This window comes from Engystomops pustulosus, chromosome 3 (genome assembly GCF_040894005.1).
Source record: "Engystomops pustulosus chromosome 3, aEngPut4.maternal, whole genome shotgun sequence".
NCBI classification, from domain to species: Eukaryota; Metazoa; Chordata; class Amphibia; order Anura; family Leptodactylidae; genus Engystomops; species Engystomops pustulosus.
Genome location: NC_092413.1, coordinates 187,571,421 through 187,590,392, shown reverse-complemented (window position 1 = coordinate 187,590,392; position 18,972 = coordinate 187,571,421). Strand labels below are relative to the sequence as shown.

At 42.4% G+C, this 18,972-nt stretch overlaps 1 protein-coding gene across 6 annotated transcripts; it reads left to right on the top strand.

Moving 5' to 3' along the window:
• The first annotated feature begins 3,457 nt into the window (after positions 1-3,457).
• On the top strand, positions 3,458-17,758 carry MFF (mitochondrial fission factor). 6 transcript variants are annotated; one of them, XM_072143354.1, is made up of 8 exons: positions 3,458-3,631; positions 9,335-9,552; positions 10,039-10,211; positions 10,381-10,469; positions 12,026-12,286; positions 12,461-12,517; positions 13,476-13,560; positions 15,469-17,758. In XM_072143354.1, the coding sequence occupies exons 2-8, from the start codon at positions 9,336-9,338 to the stop codon at positions 15,598-15,600; spliced, it is 1,014 nt and encodes a 337-aa protein (XP_071999455.1). In that variant the 5' UTR covers positions 3,458-3,631; position 9,335; the 3' UTR covers positions 15,601-17,758. The 6 variants fall into 6 exon arrangements, with proteins under 6 accessions (XP_071999455.1, XP_071999456.1, XP_071999457.1 ...); XM_072143356.1 differs by having other exon boundaries at positions 3,462-3,631; positions 12,128-12,286; XM_072143355.1 differs by lacking the exon at positions 12,461-12,517.
• The last annotated feature ends 1,214 nt before the right edge of the window (positions 17,759-18,972 follow it).

Here is an 18,972-nt window from a genome sequence, read left to right as displayed (position 1 = left end):
TAGATCAAAAGTGTATGGACAACCTTAGTAGTAAAAGGCTACTTGACTATACACATATTGCTTCTAGGAGGAGCTTACAATCATATTTGTAATAGAAAATATGGCTCAAACTCTAAAAGGGTTTCCCAAAAATAGGGAAAACTCCCAGGTGACTGTGTTGCCCCTCATCTGTGAAGGTAATTCAGAAGACCACACAGACCTGCCGGTGGGGGGCAGTACCGTAAAACCGGAGAACTGCGGAAATTAGGCCCAGTTGAAGGGGAAGTATGCGGTTTTTCCAACACTAGTCCCCTAGGGTTTTACATACTCATGGAAAAACCCTTTTAGGAGACAAGACTGAACAAGACTGATGTGATCCAGGGACATATTCAATCACCACATCTTGGGTCAGGATGGAATGGATAGGATCACAATCAGGTCTATGCCATATATCTTTCACAGACATGAAAATAAAAATGCTGGGTGTGGGCAGAGGGTTTATTCAAGCTAATGACAGAGATGCAATGTAAATTCAGAAAATGTCCCTTATATAAAGGTAAAAACCCTACGCTTCAGTTGTAGAACTTGGAATCAGGAGTATTATTCTGCAGAACAGAGATGATGAAAATAAAATGATACAAGTTTCTTGACTTTTTTGGATTCTCCATCACTGGAACTAGAGAACACAAAATATAGTCTGGATAAAAATTATGGTTACCCCATACATGTTTGTGAGCAGGTGCGTAACTTGAGGGGGTGCAGAGGGTGCGGTAGCACCAGGGCCCAAGAAGCTTAGGGGGCCCATCATTTGTCACTTTACCATATGAGAAGACTAGTACTTTACATTGTAGTCAGGGGCCTGACACAGACTTTGCACTGGGGCCCATCAGCTTCAAGTTACGCCACTGTTTGTGAGGTATAAAATTTGAGAAGAAACTTATGTAGAGCATGCGAGGTACATTATATGTCCAAGAAAGTCTATGGTTATAGGGCAGTGTTAGACACTTCTACTACAAAGACAAATTGAGCTTATGTGTGTAAAACACATTTCACTATTCAAGGCATTTGAGAACCCCACATGAAGCGAATGATCTTAGTTCTAAAATGTTATATTTATTTGTCTCTATGGAATCAAGCTACATGCAGATGAATGTTGAATTTTCTTTGTATTAACCACTGATTTAACAAATAGTATATGGCCACATTAATTTATATGGGCTCATACACACAGCAGGGGTTTTCATGGCCCTGTACATGAGCCAACTGCCCGGGCAAAAGTTTAGGGAAAGTTCTATTCCTGCCCATGTTTCCAGATTGGGCAGCCTTTTCTACTATTGCAACATCCCCCCGGTGGTTGACAGTGTATGGGGGGAGATATGACCAGGAACTGAGTGGCTGTTTGGTTGCAGCCTAGTCGCAGTTGTCCCAGTACCACAATCCAAGTGTAGGCCTCATCCACACCCTTCAGGGCCAGAAGGGTGAAGCAAGTAGAGGAGATGTGTGGCTATAAGGTTGCCCCAGGGCTCTCCTGGTGTAGATGACAGGTCTCGGTAGTGGCTGGCCAGAAATTCACACAGAAAACAAGAGATGCTGAAAACTCACAGCTCCTTTATTAGGAGAACTCTGAGATAGCAGACATCAGGCTATGCAGTATTCTTCTCTCCAACGGCAGGCAGGGCTGTTAGTTGTCTAGCTATAGGAAGGCAAAAGTTCTCTGGATGACAGTAATCTGAAACAAGTATCTCTGCCAGCACCGATCGCGGGTGTTAACCCCTGTAAAAAGCCGGCCGTGCCCATAAGCCGAGAATACATCAGCACTGTGTTGTCCCTGACAGGCAGAAGTAATCAATTGCTGCACCATTCCCCAGCTGCTGTGTATGAGTCAGGTTGATTTGTCCTGTCTGGACAGTTAAGGAAGCTCCTTGTAATGTGTTTATGAACGGCAGCCAGCATGCAACCCAGCTTTCCCAAGGTCCTGAATTTTATGATTGTTTTTTGAGGAAAACCACTCATATCAGGGATGAAACAAGATATATTTCTGCATCAGTGTAGCTACAGAATTCTCAAGGTATGTTTGGTTCACAATGCATAAAAACAAATGGTAGATTTCCTTTAAATGTATTAACCCACATTAAAACCAATATAAATTTAGTATTCCCATGATCTTACTGACCCAAAGAATAAAGGAGACATGTCATTAAAAGTAAAGGCACAGTAAAACCCGCATAAACCAAGCCCGCAAGAAAATGGCGCAAATGCGGATTTTTTACACAAAGTTTACTGCATTTGGAATTTTTTTCAGTCTTCTCAGTATAAAGCATGAAAAATAAATTATACCATTACTACAAATTTCAATTTGTTATGCAAAAAACAAACCCTCACACAGCTCTTTACATGGAAAAATAAAAAAGCTATACATTTTTGAAAAGCAAAATTGAAAAAGGGCCGTGGCAGGTTAAAGTCTTTTGCTCTGTTCTGGAAGATTATTGGTTGCCAGCCAATAATAGGCTGATTTACCTCAGGCTAGATACATTTGACATAAACAAATGTATTAACCCTTAGGATGCGGTCACACATACAGATAGCGCTGCATCACTTGCGTTTCCATAGAGATGCATATGTGATTGGGACGAGGTCTGCTGCCGTAAGCTAGAGCTGCGTTTGTAAATGCCACACTAGCGGTACATGTGAGTGCACCCTCATCTATGAGCTTGAAGGTGGCATGGGAGAGATCTGCAGCCTTCTCCAGCTAACCAGGAATTTATCTAGGTGGAGAATTTAGTAAGGGCCCATCCTGCGGGACCACGGCTTGTAAGTGGACTTCATACACCAGACACAGTAACACCAGTGGCGTAACTTGAAGCTGACGGGCCCCCTACGATAATGTATGGTTTATAGTACTAGTCTCCTCATATGGGAAAGTGACACCATAAGGGCCCCCTGAGCCTCTTGGGCCCAGTTGCGATCGCACCCTCTGCACCCCCTCAAGTTACGCCCCTGGGTAACACACAGAACCACCGCTCGCTGACATAAAGAGGCCATTATAACTCATTTGCAACTCCTTGGAGTAGAAATAAGCCATTTAACCCCTTAGATGCTGGAGTATCTGAGCACTTAGATGGAAGAAGGGGCTCCTCTGTGTAAATGGTCTTACTATATCTTCTGGATGCCCATTCAGTCCGCTAGAAAAAAAATAAACATTTTATTGGGAGAACGTTTTTTATTTATTAAAGTTGTTAAACCGTAAATTTTAAACCGTAAAAATACAATTCATCTTCTGCTCCCTCCATCCTTCACCAGTTTTCACTATCTGAACATAAATAATAATACGTGATCCTACAGCGCCACCTAGAGGCGGCCCGTTGCCCTTAGGACCCGTTCTACAAATCTACCACAAACGGCCTCTCCGACGTCTACACAAAGGGTTAACGACAAGGAGCGTTTTGTTTGCCTTCTTAACTTTATTGACTATGATTACAGCAGAGATCCGGCTGGATGCTGATGACGTCACTCGCCCCCTCTCTCTCTCCTTGCGCAGCAGGATTCCTGTTCCGCTTGCGGTCACGTGACGGGTGAGCGCTGCTAATTTCCGGGGTACGGCGGCTGAGTAGGGTCATCTCCTGGAGGCAGAACTGCTGTAGAGCGATATCCAGTGAGTATTATAATAATAATAATAATAATAATAATAATAAGTGGAGGGGATATAATAACAGATGAGAGGCAGCGAGGACACGTAACGTCTGCCGGGGTCTGGCCTGCTGCTCTCTCATAGGATATAGGTCTCTCTATTGTCAGCCGCCGCAGCTGTCACTGCATGATGGCTGCAATGGGGAGATAAGGCATCAGGGTCCGTTATGGCGGATACAAGTGTATATAGCGTGTGTGTGTGTATATATATATATATATATATATATATATATATATTATAGATTCACATAAGAATATGACTTGTATGGCTGCCATAGACGGTAACACAATTACAAGCAATATTTTACCCACAGCTCAATGTCAGTGACAATTTGTCAGAGTGGTTGCTACAAACATACATTGGGACATCTTCTTCTCTGTTTCTAGTTGTTGGGGGCAGTGTGTCCCTTGAAACCAGTCTTTATGAAACAATAGGGATTTACTAGGATTATAATATGGAAAAACACCCTACACCCATCAGATGTTTAAGGTGACCTCAGTGCTCCATTGACTGTTACCCCCTGAGGCCTGTGACATCCTTTCTCTCCTCTGTCATTGTATCTCTGTGAATTATCCCGCACCATGTGGAGCGCAATACTATGAGGTTGTGCCTGGAAGGTGGTCGAGGTGCATTGCCTCTGATATTGATGTTCTCTCCTAAGGATTATAACAAATTACAACGGACTTGGCACACTTGCGTTTTTCATGTGCATGTTCTGCGCATGCTTTTGATGCAAAGAACTTGCATTGCACTCTGACCCATTGTAAACAATGTTTTTTTTTTTTTCAGACTTGCACTTTTTTTCACGTACATAGGCGTATTTTTTTTTAACACATGTTTAAATATCAGCATGCTGTACTTTTACACGCGTGGAAAACGTACCATACAAGTCTATGGAGTTGCATGCGTTCAGTGATCAATTGCCATAGAAAAGTCCTTTTCACGTGTGTTATTTGCGCGTGAAAAACTCATTGGAAATGCATTGAAAACGCCAAAAACACGCGTGGAAAAACTGAGATACTGAACAAACTAAGAACTGAAAGCTGATTGAAAAATGTCGGTTTTTCACTTGCCTAACCGTTCTCAGATCAGACTCTGACATGATCTGGAAAGTGTGAAAGAGGCCTAATACTTGCAATATGTTTTTTTAATTTCCTATTCAATGAGTAGCAATCCAAATAGTGCAATGTTTTGGTCTTAGAAGACCTTCATCAGGCACAGATTGCTAAAGGCAATAGAAACAAGAGGGGAAAAGTCCAAGACGGCTATAAGTGAGAAGAGACGGTGAGCAAGGGGTTATGCACTGGGACACGTTCTTCTCTGGCTCTTTTTACACCTATCGCGGTCTTGTGCCGCTTGCCTTATATTTCCATTACCTTCAGCAATCTGTGCCTGATGAAGGTCTACTGAGACCAAACCTTGAACTATGTGTATTGCTATTCATTGAATAGGAAATGACAAGAAATATTTTGCACAGGGTCAGTGGAGTGACGTTTATATTTTTGAAAACTGTCCAAATAATTGGCCATGACACGAAAAAATCTGGGTTTGTCTCATTGAACATAAAGGTAATAATAAACGTCATATATGATCACAGCTACTAGTCACTCCTATGGTTAAGGGAATATATACACTCACTGGCCACTTTATTAGGTACACGTGTCCAACTGCTCGTTAACACTTAATGCAACTCAGTGCATTTAGGCATGTAGACATGGTCAAGACAATCTCCTGCAGTTCAAACCAAGCATCAGTATGGGGAAGAAAGGTGATTTGAGTGCCTTTGAACGTGGCATGGTTGTTGGTGCCAGAAGGGCTGGTCTGAGTATTTCAGAAACTGCTGATCTACTGGGATTTTCACGCACAACCATCTCTAGGGTTTACAGAGAATGGTCCGAAAAAGAAAAAACATCCAGTGAGCGGCAGTTCTGTGGGAGGAAATGCCTTGTTGATTCCAGAGGTCAGAGGAGAATGGGCAGACTGGTTCGAGCTGATAGAAAGGCAACAGTGACTCAAATCGCCACCCGTTACAACCAAGGTAGGCAGAAGAGCATCTCTGAACGCACAGTATGTCGAACTTTGAGGCAGATGGGCTACAGCAGCAGAAGACCACACCGGGTGCCACTCCTTTCAGCTAAGAACAGGAAACTGAGGCTACAATTTGCACAAGCTCATCGAAATTGGACAGTAGAAGATTGGAAAAACGTTGCCTGGTCTGATGAGTCTTGATTTCTGCTGCGACATTCGGATGGTAGGGTCAGAATTTGGCGTCAACATGAAAGCATGGATCCATCCTGCCTTGTATCAACGGTTCAGGCTGGTGGTGGTGTCATGGTGTGGGGAATGTTTTCTTGGCACTCTTTGGGCCCCTTGGTACCAATTGAGCATCGTTGCAACGCCACAGCCTACCTGAGTATTGTTGCTGACCATGTCCATCCCTTTATGACCACAATGTACCCTGTAACATCTGATGGCTACTTTCAGCAGGATAATGCGCCATGTCATAAAGCTGGAATCATCTCAGACTGGTTTCTTGAACATGACAATGAGTTCACTGTACTCAAATGGCCTCCACAGTCACCAGATCTCAATCCAATAGAGCATCTTTGGGATGTGGTGGAACGGGAGATTCGCATCATGGATGTGCAGCCGACAAATCTGCGGCAACTGTGTGATGCCATCATGTCAATATGGACCAAAATCTCTGAGGAGCTTCCAGCACCTTGTTGTATCTATGCCACGAAGAATTGAGGCAGTTCTGAAGGCAAAAGGGGGTCCAACCCGTTACTAGCATGGTGTATCTAATAAAGTGGCCGGTGAGTGTATGTCCTCTGTTCTACCTCCATCAGTTCCCCCAACCTGTAGGTTATATAAAGACCTTTTAATTAATATGATTGTCCTTTTCAAAAATAAAGCCTTATGCCGTAAGTATCAAAGGTCTGCAGTGTCCTTTGGAAGCTCAGAAGTGTGATTGATATGGTTAAAGGGGTATTCCCATTTGGGCAGTCACATTTAATTGAAGCCATTTGCCGTATATAAACATTTCTTGAATTGGATGTTATTAAATAAAAAGTTCCTGTGTGAAGATAATAACCAGGAAATGATCAATTCTACATCATAATATTAGAGAATCTGTTATTTACAAAGATGAGTTTTCTGCTGTTGAATTTGAGGATTTGGACATCTGCATTATTCCTAGTGGAAATGTATGAATAAATTTACAAATGGCTGTTAGATCCACTAAATTTCAGTATATGGTGAGTGGTGACCTGCAGCCTTATGTGGTTCTTGGCCATGTTTCCAGTGTTAGATTATTTGGATAGTCTTGCTTTCAGGATGATAGAGCATTAAGGGAAACCTACCATCAAGAATATATCTCTTAAAGGGGGTTTCTCATTAAAGGAAATCTATCATTTTAAAATGGTCATTCTTGCCTAAACATACCGTTACACAGCACTAGGTAAGCCGATGCTGGAGGTGGTCGTGATAAGGCACAGAAATCCGCAGTTTTGATGAAAAATCGTTTTATCAATAGGCATATGACCCCATACGGCGCTCCAGGGCGCTTGGTCTCAATCATAACAATGCACGCGCCTTATGTGCTTGGAACTTCACCACACTATCCTCCCTCGCTCGATCCGGAAAGCCGCTGACGTCACCGAGCTCTTGGAAGGGCTGGCGCATGCGCCCTGTATCTTCATTTCGCATGGCCGAGCATAATGAAGATGCAGTGCGCCAATGCATGTGATGTCACCGGCTCTCGGGAGTGAGGGGGGAGAAGTTTCAAACATGCATTGTTAAGAATGTGCCCGCGCGCCAAGTGCCCCCTGTCGGGGGCCCAGGAGCGCCGAATGGGGTCCTATGCCTATTGATTTTTTTTTTTCATCGAAACTACAGATTTCCATGCCTCATCACGACCACCTCCAGCACCGGCTTACCTAGCGCTGTTTAACGGTATGTTTAGGCCAGAATGACCATTTTAAAATGGTAGATTTCCTTTAAAGAAATTTTAATCCCCAAGTGATGTTTACACAATAAAGATCATTTTTAACCTCTTACTTTGCAATTTTAGTTTGGACAATAAAATGGTAACTCTCTAGGCAGGTCATGGTTAGCATCCAGAGTGCTGGTGGGGACTTTCTTAGAACATGATTCCTTTGTGCTATGAGATGCTGTGTGCTGACAATGTGCTTAGAGCATCAGAGTCCAGGTTTATGTACACTTTTATTTGGCTTCTGAACAGTCTACTAATATCTGACACACAAAAAAAGAGAGATGAGACAGATCAGAGATGAGATCCATGAAATGGAAATACAACACAAGGGCACTCTCAGCTCTGCCAACTCACCTATAACACACACAGTCAGCTCTGCTATAAAGACCTTATCTGTAGCTTAGAGTAAGTCTCTGCACGCTGCTTGCCGGCAGGAAGTGCCTGTGTCTGAGTTGGTCTTGTAATGCAGGGGGAGTGAGAAGAGGCAGAGAGCACTGCGGTACACAGACATTAGAAGCTATTTATGAGAAGACACTTACCATAGTCAGAAGATTTACGGTCAAATCCAGGGACAACCAAAATTTTGTACACCAGGACTGATAGACATGTTGGAATTTATATCTGTGAAATGCTGCATTTTTCGTTAATAACAGTGAATTAAAGAATCTGATTGGTAGGTTCCCAGTAACATTCTAAACTATTCTTCCCTAATCCTATGATACTTTCTAATGTAATCTATACATTATCTAACTAATATGCTAACATTCTGGCAGAGGCTACTGGAGTGTGGAGTAGCCTCACCAGGGAACAGGTGCAAAGGCTACTCCTACACGCACGCCCTATTTTGAGCTTCTGTTGCGATGCTGGATACCGGAGCTCTGCGCAGGAGCAAGGAATGGCACTTGTGTGCGCGCCAATGAAGATGGAGCTACTGCGCATGCACAGAGTTCTGGAGGCATAACAAAAGTTTTGTGTAGGACGGACAACAGGGGTTATTAGGGTGTGGAGTAGCCCTTGCTCCCGCTCCGTGGAGAAGCTACTTTCTGCCCTAGTAGCCTCTGTGGAAAATTATTATATAAGTTAAAGTGTATAGTAGGTAAGAAAGTATTATAGGATTAGGGAAAGATAGTTTAGAGCTTAGGATGTCACTGGGAACCTACCATAAGATCTACCTTAACAAGTAGATACCTGATGGTAGGTTTCCTTTAATAGAAAATGGCAAGGTAATTTACACTTGTATTGTTAAAGAGTGGGCCAAATGTGGAGCCCATCCTTTTGCTGATCAGCTGAATGCCTAGTCTATGGGTATTTTCCTCTGTAAAGTGCAGCCTGCAATATGTTTGTCCCCAAAGACCCATTTTCCTGTTAATGTCTTTCCCACAAGGACCGTTATGTGTTCAGTTTCTATGTTGTGAGCATTAGTAATATGAAGTCATGAATGTTATCACATTCTCAATTATGTGCAGTGTTATAAATCTGTCAGATTTCTCCTTGGGCTACATTCAGACTGGATCTGGCCCTAGCAGACAGCCGGGCACCCCTCCTCTCTCCATAGAAAAGCACTGCTTGCTCACCACACCGCGACCGGGTGCTATAGACCTAGTCGTGTGAATAAGCCCTTCCATACTCTAATTACAGTAAAATTATCCTTTATCCCCTGTTTACCTTCCCAGGATGAACGGTGCCGGATTCTCCCCTCCTGCAGCAGAGATGGCGGAAATCAACCGGATGCAGTATGACATTGAGTATACGGAGGGCATCAGCCAGAGAATGAGGGTCCCAGAGAAGCTAAAAGTTGCTCCAAGCAATGCAGAAGCAGGTCCAAAACTTCCAGTTGACATTCCCATGAGTGGGGCCATTATGCAAGTTCCTGAGAGAATTGTTGTGGCAGGTGAATGCAGTTCCAAGACAATTCAAAGGACTTTCCACTTTTAGTGCACTGGAGCACCTGTGCTCTATTCTGTGTGGCTGCAGTAATATTGAGCATACTACAGCTTTTACTCAGAGCAGACAGGAGGTGCTTAATGCAGTTCAATGCACAGAGCACAGCAGTGTGAGGACACTTCCCAGTGCACTTAGAGAAACTACAATCCTGTTTTATAAATATAAAAATATGTTTTATAAATCAGTCCTGCTGCTAATAACACCTTACACAAAAGTATGATTATACAGCTCTACAGGCTTTCTACCTATGACTGCATAGTCAGAACTGCTTATAGATTCCCTATAAATGGGACAAAGCTGCAATATATTGCACAGTGTTGAACAGAGAATTGGAACACCACACAGCTCATATTGAAGGAAAAACATTTGAACACATCATTCGCCTGCGTCCTGTGGTATAAAGCCTGATCACTTTTCATATATTAATTTACAGGTCAGAATGAGGAGGCCTCTTTTTCTAGGCCTGCAGACTTGGATCTGATTCAGACGACCCCATTTGAACCTTTGGCACTGAAGACCCCACCTCGGGTATTAACTCTTAGCGAGAGACCACTGGACTTCTTGGATCTAGAGAGACCTGCACCCGTCACTCCCCAAAATGATGAGGCAAGTTTTAAGATCTAGAGAAGGTTTTATTCCTGCTAGTGTTGCTGCACTCACCCCTCCCATCTTCAGGCTTTGTCACCGTGCACAATAGACCTATATGTGGTATATGTTGCTTTGACACAAAATGTTATTTTACTTCCTTGTTAATTCATTTGAGTAAACTACTTAGGTGCGAGCTATGGGAAGGCAGAAGAGAGAGCGCTCAGTCAGTGAGAACACCACAAGACACAATGGACAACTAGTCAGAAATGACTCCATGTAAGTATCTGCCAAGCTCCAGTTGTAATTTTCTGTCTCATTGCATAGAAATGCATATTTTGGTGCCAGGATCAAAAAAAAAATCTACATGCAAGTTTTTTTTAAATTTATATTTCATAGTTATTCACTGAAAGCACAAGGAGGCATATCATTCTAGAGTACCACCTTTGTGCTCTATTTGGAGATACTTTCACGTGTGAACATTCTAGAATAAGATGCCTCCATACATAAGGTCGACATTTCATAGACGAAATTGTGTCTCGTGGTCTTAACTATTGTCTTGATTCCTAATCCTTGGCCATCACTGAAATACCGGAGGTTGCTTACACATACTGCTTAGCCTTTTCCTCCACCACTACAGAATCCGCCCATGCAGCTCACATGAATTTGACAATTTTGATATGTTCTTTATAGTAGGTGGTGTCAAAAACTTTACTAAAAATATGCAGAATAAAAATATAAATGGTTATCTTTATCACTGTGCACTTTTTGCATTACAGATAATGATTGTAAAAGAGGTGGTCTTCCTACAAACCACATTATTTCTTGTTAGCGATGCTCCTATAGAGACCTATGTGACAGTGTTGCCCGTTCATGTAGTATTATTGCCTTCCACTTATCCTCTACTTCTTGTGCACCTTCAAAAAGTAAGTAGTAGGGAACCAGTGGAAGAGAATGTGATTTCAGAATTGGACTACTAGACTAGTCACCATGCAGACACATAGGTTTACATAGAAGCTTTAGACCCACAACTGTAAATGTTTCTTATGGTCCTTTAAAGGCTCCTTCTCATCTCAGCCTTGCACAGCTGACATGGGAATAGCCCTGTCTCAACCTCCCTGAAGTGGTTGGGAATTCTGGTAACAGCTCAAGACATCTGCTCTACTCTGTTTCCATAGGAATTCCAGTAAAAGTGTAGCACAGTAAGTTACACTGTTTTCCCAGTGTTATGGAGATGGTGGAGCTGATTCAGTTGCTTCAGTTTATCTCTCTGGGTGTTACGGAAATGGAGTAGATCAGAAACATTTGGCTTTCAGCTGTGTATTTGTGAGAAGAAGCCACATATTCCCATGTCATCCTGGTTTGGCAGAGTTGGGAATATAGGGGGAGATTTATCAGACGTGTCTAAGAGCAAAACTGTTCTAGTTGCTCATGACAACCAATCACAGCTCAGCTGTCATTTTATAAACTGCTGTGGAAAAAAATGAAAGCTGAGTTCTGATTTGTTGCGATGAGAAACTAGAGCAGTTCTGCTATCCCTCGCAGAGAGCATGTCTAGTGGACTACTGCTGCCTGAGGATTGGCTGCTCACTCTCTTCCCTTGTGTTGTGTTATCTGTATGTGACTCCTCATAAATGCGCATGTGTCTGGCTTCTCTCCTTTTTGTTCTGATTTATTTTCTTCTTTTGAGTCTATTGTGGATTATCACTGTCTACCTTCTTCTTTTTCCCTTTTCACCTTTTTTTTTCACGTTTAACGCTTCTTGCTCCCTCAAAAAAATCCCTTTCTGGTATGTTTCCCCCACATCTCCTGCTATGCCTTCCCCTTTGCTGTAGTTTCCCTGATGTCCTTCTCAGCAGTCGATTGTTTCCAGCTTTCTCTATCACACACACACGGTCTGACTTCTGTGTTTCTCTTTGCTGCTCTCCTCCGGTCAGCCCGACTCCAACTGCCCCCACAGGCCGCCCGAACCCTGCTCCCTCGCTCCCCGCAGATGGAGCAGACCTTTACTCTGCCCGTGGCATTCTGTCGCTCATCCAGACCTCCACCCGCAGGGCTTATCAGCAGGTCCTCGATGTGCTGGATGAAAACCGCAGGTGAATGTCTACCCTGTCCTAACACCCCTCTGCCACACCCTGCAGTGCATTTAGATATTTTTCCACCAATGTGGATATTTGTTGATCCAGAACTTAGCTGTCGGTGATTCCTGTTTCCTTTCCTTCTTGTCTTCACTTCCCCTTCTGTCCTTGTTTTACTTCTTAATGCTCCAGGCCTGTCTTGCGTGGAGGGTCTTCAGCCTCTGCTCCTCCTCATCATGATAATACAAGGTAATCGGCAATCTCTGCCAGTGTGCTTCTTGTAGATCACTCTACGTCATTTTGGACCGCTGAAGTGCTAAGGAAGGTGCTTAGAGTTGTAGTAGGGCTGTGTCACTGGGATGTTTAACTAGTACTGGGACAACTGGACCTTTTACGAGACATATGACTTTTCTGTAAAGGAATTTATATTTTATGGACTGACCACATGTCAGTATTCTTCATAATAGTAATATGTGATACTGGGAGTGCCTTCTCATGATTACAGTGTTGGAGCAGCTTAGCCACGGGGATGCAGAGATTCCTTCCTTCATATAGCGCAATGATTGTCCCGTCCTTGGCTCTGCCTGTGAAACTGTCAGAGCTTGGTCCATTTTTCTCATTGATTGGGAATTTCCTGTATAGATAAGGATAGGAGCCAAAAGTGCCTTGGGTATAATTAGTTGATAAACTATCCATGTGACACAGTCCCTCTATTCAGCTAGCAAATGTTTCACTGGTTTGTTCATTATAGAATGGATTAATTTTTCATGCAAAAGCTTTGGGATCCAATAATAATGCTACATTAATTTACAATAACTACAATCATGTTACATTAATTACACTTCTGATTGTTGCATGTTGCTTCGCTTCTCTAATATCAAGTTTAAGTGATGTGTTAGTGTTTTTGCTACCATCCAATATAAGCAATAGAGTTTTGTGTGAATATAGTAAACATTGTTACATATTACTTACTCTCACAAATTTCCATAATTCTGAACTATGTCATACTACTAGGTCTTTAGTATGACTGTGCTGTAAAAAACCCAATAAGGGACTTTTATGGAACATGATATAATCAAGGCATATGGTGCCATGCGAAATGATACCACATTTCATTTCATTCAGTTTCATAGAGAGATTTGGGGGGTCACTAGTTTCATGACACCAGGCCCTGACTCGATTTTGTGTCTCTGAACTTGTTTTCTAGGTATGCAGTTTCAGCATTGGATGCCTCCATGGATGGGACACCGGATGACCTGTCATTAGTGGATGCAGCTTCACTTAGAAGACAGGTTGGTCATTGTGTTGTATGCAGCAAGTAGTTTCATGTCATGTTACAATAGTCTACATTATCGCATCAGAATTTATTTCATTTTCAGACACAAGTATTTAAAGTGTCTCCTGAGATACAATTATCCCTTATCCACAGTCTAGGGCAGTGATGGCAAACCTTTTAGAGCCTGAGTGCCAAAACTTCAACCAAAAGCCACTTATTTATTGCGCAGCAATTTAAGCAGTAATGTATTTCTCCTTCTTCTTTGACAACTTTCAGTCGTTCAGCCTCCTAAAGACACCAACGCAGTTGAAAGGAGGAGGGCAAATTTACCTATCATTGTAGGAAGATTCCGTAGGAAGATTCTTTGAGTCCTGTATGGTGAACTTCATGCTGGGGTTATGGCCTGGGTGCCCACAGAGGGCTCCGAGTGCCGCCTCTGGCACCAGTGCCATAGGTTCGCCACCACTGGTCTAGGAGATACATGTCTGGTTACTAGGAAATGACTACATGATTCAGGGCTTGGAAACCTGGCCCAAAGTCCCATTGTAATGATTGAAGAATTGTTCAGGCATTCACATAGAAAACATCATGAGACCTGCAGCCCATGTTCTTGTAATAGTTGGTGGGGGGTTGTAACAATTAAGCTCCCAGTGATTAGACTCTTATTCCATATCCACAGTATAAGTGATATAAGTGCCCTTTAACATCCAATGAAGTAGGTTCCAGGTGTAAAATAGAGGGTGTGTGCTGATCTGTCTGCCCACATCTCGGTCCAGGAGCATTTAGAGGCCCATATACTTCCATTTGTTTCAGCGGCTGATTTCTTATAAAAATCTGCTGTGTATTTTTTATTCAGTGAAATATGTTGTTATACATAAGGTGACTCTTTTTATCTAATGCTTGTCCCATATGATTCATTAGGAAGCATTTACTTTGGAGTTTTTCCATGTATTTCATCACTGGCTTGTCTCCATTTGTATAGTTAGAGCTCTGGCACTGCCAGTCCTTGTGCCGCATCCTTATGAGGTCCCTTGCCTAGGAATGATTTTCTCTTACTAATGCAGTCCAAGTCTACATTGGACAGAACTCTTCATGTTCCATTGATCAATTCTGATGCTACAAAAAAAAATAGCATGCACCACTCTGATCTGAGTCGTGTGTGAATCTGTGATGTCACCTAGTGCGTTCAGTTTTTCACACACATAACAAGGAAGTAGCGCAGGACTGTAAAATTCGGATGTGCAAATCGTATACAACTGGGATCACACTAGGAGTACAGAGATCGATATTGATAAGTCAGGTGTGCATGAAGGTATTTCTAGGATTGTCCACCCTCATTTTTACATACCATGAGTAAGGCTTAAGTAATAGCCAAAACACGTAGGTGTTTGGACCTACTTGTACAACATGTACAATTTTTAATGATGACAAAATAAAGGAAAGAATCATTATTTTATCTGGATGTGCTATGGAACTCTTCTTTTAGAATTAGGCCGGTTCCACACTTGCGAGTGTGATGCGATGAACTCGCATCACACTCGCAACGCATGCTGCTCGGAACGCACGGGTCGAACGCTGCACACCGGGACTGAACTGACATGCTGAGTTCACTCCCGGTGTGCAGCTTTCGGGCCGTGCGTTCCGAGCAGCATGCGTTGCACGCAAGTGTGGAACCGGCCTTAGATTGAACCAAACTAGTATCAAGATCAGACAATTTGACACTAGGCTCTTAGGCGCCTTAGTCTCTTCCTGCTGTCCAGATTCCGTGCAGGGAACTAGTTTTGATAAAGTGTTTTATCGGAAGGATACCTCTGAAGACATACAAGTTTATGTATGAAGCTGCACAGCAGGGTAGCATGCCCTGTGTCTTAGTTAATCCAGTCTAAATCTCCATTATCTTACAGACTATTCTTTAACTTTGCAGATAATCAAGCTGAACAGACGCCTACTCCTCCTGGAAGAGGAGAACAAGGAGAGGGTCAAGAGAGAAATGGTAATGTACTCCATCACTGTGGCCTTCTGGCTCCTCAACAGCTGGTTCTGGTTCAGACGTTAAGATCCCGGCCATCATTTTCACAAGAGACTGCACAGAGATGATACAAAGTGACCCACCGAACCTTCCAGCAGCTCGAACAGTGGGAGAGACCCGAATCCAAGTCTGCAATCAGATAATACATGCAGCGCATTCAGGGTTATTGTACAATGTGCATTATCATCATTTGTTTTATGCTGGAGTGGAGTCTGTCGTCTCTGAAGATCTTCTTTATACATACAGCATGCAAGAATCATTCCTCATGAACTTCCATAGGTTTCTGTTATAAGCTGGGGGTCAGGTTTAAGAGGATAATAAGGTGAAATCCTCATCAGCATGAAGGGGGCCATGTAAAAAAAAAACAGTTTTATGATGCTGCCAAATGCAGTGGCACCAAATCCTAACTATGACACAAGGGATGTTTAGAGCACAATAAGCCACAGTACATTTTATATATGTTTTAGATGTGACTGAGCTGAGTTTATTATTTGGCCACCTCATCCTGGGTTTACGTTGTGTTTTGTGTGTTACATAGGACTGCTGAGTTACATGTGTGTTACATAGGACTGAGTTTTTAGCATACATATCCAGCTGGCTAAATGATCAATTCAGATCTTCTACATCAAACCTTACGTTGGTATTTATAAAGTCTCTGGAAAGTTGCCCTTTTATTTAAATAGACTTTAAAGGGCCTTTAGTGAAACATTCCCTTAACCTGTGTTGGGGGTGCTTTATTCCTTTGACTCCATGCCATTGCCTGCATTTTTGTACTGACCGAAATGCGTTGGTTCTGTATGTATACATCAGAGGACGCTCGGGACACAAAGGTAAATGTACTTTTTGCAGTAGCTAAATTTGGGTATCATTCACATGTAAAGTTTTGGCTGCTTTGGCTTGTGACTAGAGCTTATGTACTTCTTTCCAGGAGTGACTGGAAATGTTGTTCACCTCCATATTCTTTGGATATGAGTAGTTTCAGTTAACAAGATAAAAGTTAAAAGTTTGGAAGCTCTTCTATTTGGGTAAAGGGAAAAAAATTAAATATATGCAATGGCAAACAAGCAAAAGTTATAAAACCTGTGGAGCCCCCTTAAAAAATCTGATGCTTCAGGGGTCCCAATCTGCAGTGGTCACATAACAGTAAGGCACCGTCGCTGCTCTAAAACAATGGCGTAGACTGTGTCGACTGAAGCCTCTTTTTGTCCTATTAGTTTGTGATCAATATTAGGATGGGTCTGTTACCTTTTTCTGTCCATCCTCTAGCTGTTTTAACGCATTCAAGGCCCATTTTCCACTTTGTCACATTCAACTATTAAATGGCCTGTTTGCAATACAAGTATAAGCATAGTATTTTGCCTATGTGTGTTTTTTCTGTGCTTCCCCAAACTCTGTTGTCTTTTCAAGTGACTGATCACCAGCAGAGCCAGGTGTCTGCACCCCAGCCAGATAGTCATCACCTATCCTAAGGCCAGAGACATACGATCATGGTTGGTCCGTGAATCGCTGAGTATGATATGTGATACAATGAGTCCTTTCTTACTCGCAAAGCTAGAATCGTATAATTCCTTACATCATGTATCCATGATTAACGGTCTGACCACCATTTTCTGTCACTGGCCTTAGATTAGGTGATCAATACGAAAATCAAAGAGCCCCCCCCCCCCTTTTTAGCTTAATAAATAGCAACTGGAAACCTATGTATGGCCTACAAGCTGTAATTTTTGTCTTATCTTACATATACTACAGAGGAATCCTCAACATATTTTCTTATAAGGAATGCATAATTGTAACTAAAAGCGCTCCTACATAATGTCAGATATTGCTGCATATGTTATTTATTACATGGACAAAGGAGAACCGTATAGGAAGACAAGTGGGACATTTTAAAATGTATTTAGCAGTAGTGTATTCTGCTCTTAGTGTATGTAGAACTGCAAAAAGTGTGAAATATCAACCCAAAAAATTAAATGTAAACGGCATACAAAACGCAGTACATATGGCGGGACTTGTTTTGGGTGGGGGGTGCACTGGAGCATCTAAAGGGTTTTGAGTAGGATTCATTTTATAACTAAATTGTTTTCTTGTTTTGTGTGGTTTTCTTCTTTTATTATATGATTTTATGCCCTGCTTGTCCCTTATTCATGTACAACAACAAAGATGTAACTGTACAGAAAAAATAAAATAATGAAAAAAAAGTTTGTTTTTATTACTCATTAAGCCAAATGTGTATTTAGTTTCCCCCCCGCCCCTCCTTGTAAAAAGTACTCAAAGGGGTTTTCCCACAAACAAAAGTTAGGCCCTATCCACAGGATAGGGCTTAACTTGCTGATCATTGGGGTCTCAATGCTGAGACCCCCACAGATCATTATAACAAGGGGTCTGATGGGATACCTACTTTGGACCCCTCGTCACTCTGTCATACTGATGGAGCAGACAACCGTGCATTAATCTTCCTGGAGCTGACTGAAATTGCCGAGCGCCATGCTCACCGATCTGCGTCAGCTCCATAGAGATTAATGGAGCAGAACGATCATGCGCGGCTGTCTGCTCTATTAGTCTGACGGAGCGACGAGGGGTGTGACGGAGGTATGTGGCACCCCATTGGTCCTCTAATTTTCGTGAACTGTGGTGAGTCTCGGCACTGATCAGCAAGATATAGTATAGTTCCTAACTTTTGTTCTTGGGAAAAACCCTTCGAGTACTCAAGAAGATCGTAGCCGTGCTGGATAAAACTGGAGATCTGAAATAAGAATAATAAAACTTGTAATTTATTAGATACCTACACCTTCCGGTAGAATTTCCCTCTTCGCTTTCCAAAACGCATAGTTATCTAATATTATTCAGTTAGCAAGTTTTATTATACTTTCCCTGGTTCTCCAGTGTTATCCAATGCGGCTTACTTTTCCCCTCCAGTGAGCATATACAATACTGGTCCCAAGTGGCGTCTAAACGAGTCAGCCTGCAGCATGGACCCTGGAGATATATGCCATTACAGTTGTTATGCAGTAAAGGAAAGCTACCATCAATATCAAGCATGGATAAACCAGGGGAACTTACTTATAGATCTAGACACTGTGACTTTGGTATTCTTCTTATATTTGTTAAAGTTTTCAACTTTGAAAATTATGCTAATGAGCCAGAAGCACTGGGGGGGGGGTCTTGCTAGAAACGTCCACCAGAGTCCCATCAGGCTCATTTGCATAATGTTAAAAGTTGACCTTAGAGGGATGGAGGTCATGGATAACAAATGTGAGAAGATTACTATGGTCACGGTGCCTGGATCCTGACAGGTAGAGGGCCTTATTTGCAACTACTCCCTCGCCTATACATTGGTGTTGCACATGAATTGGTAGAAATGAAAATTGGGAAAGCATCAAGAAACAAATCAATAAATAT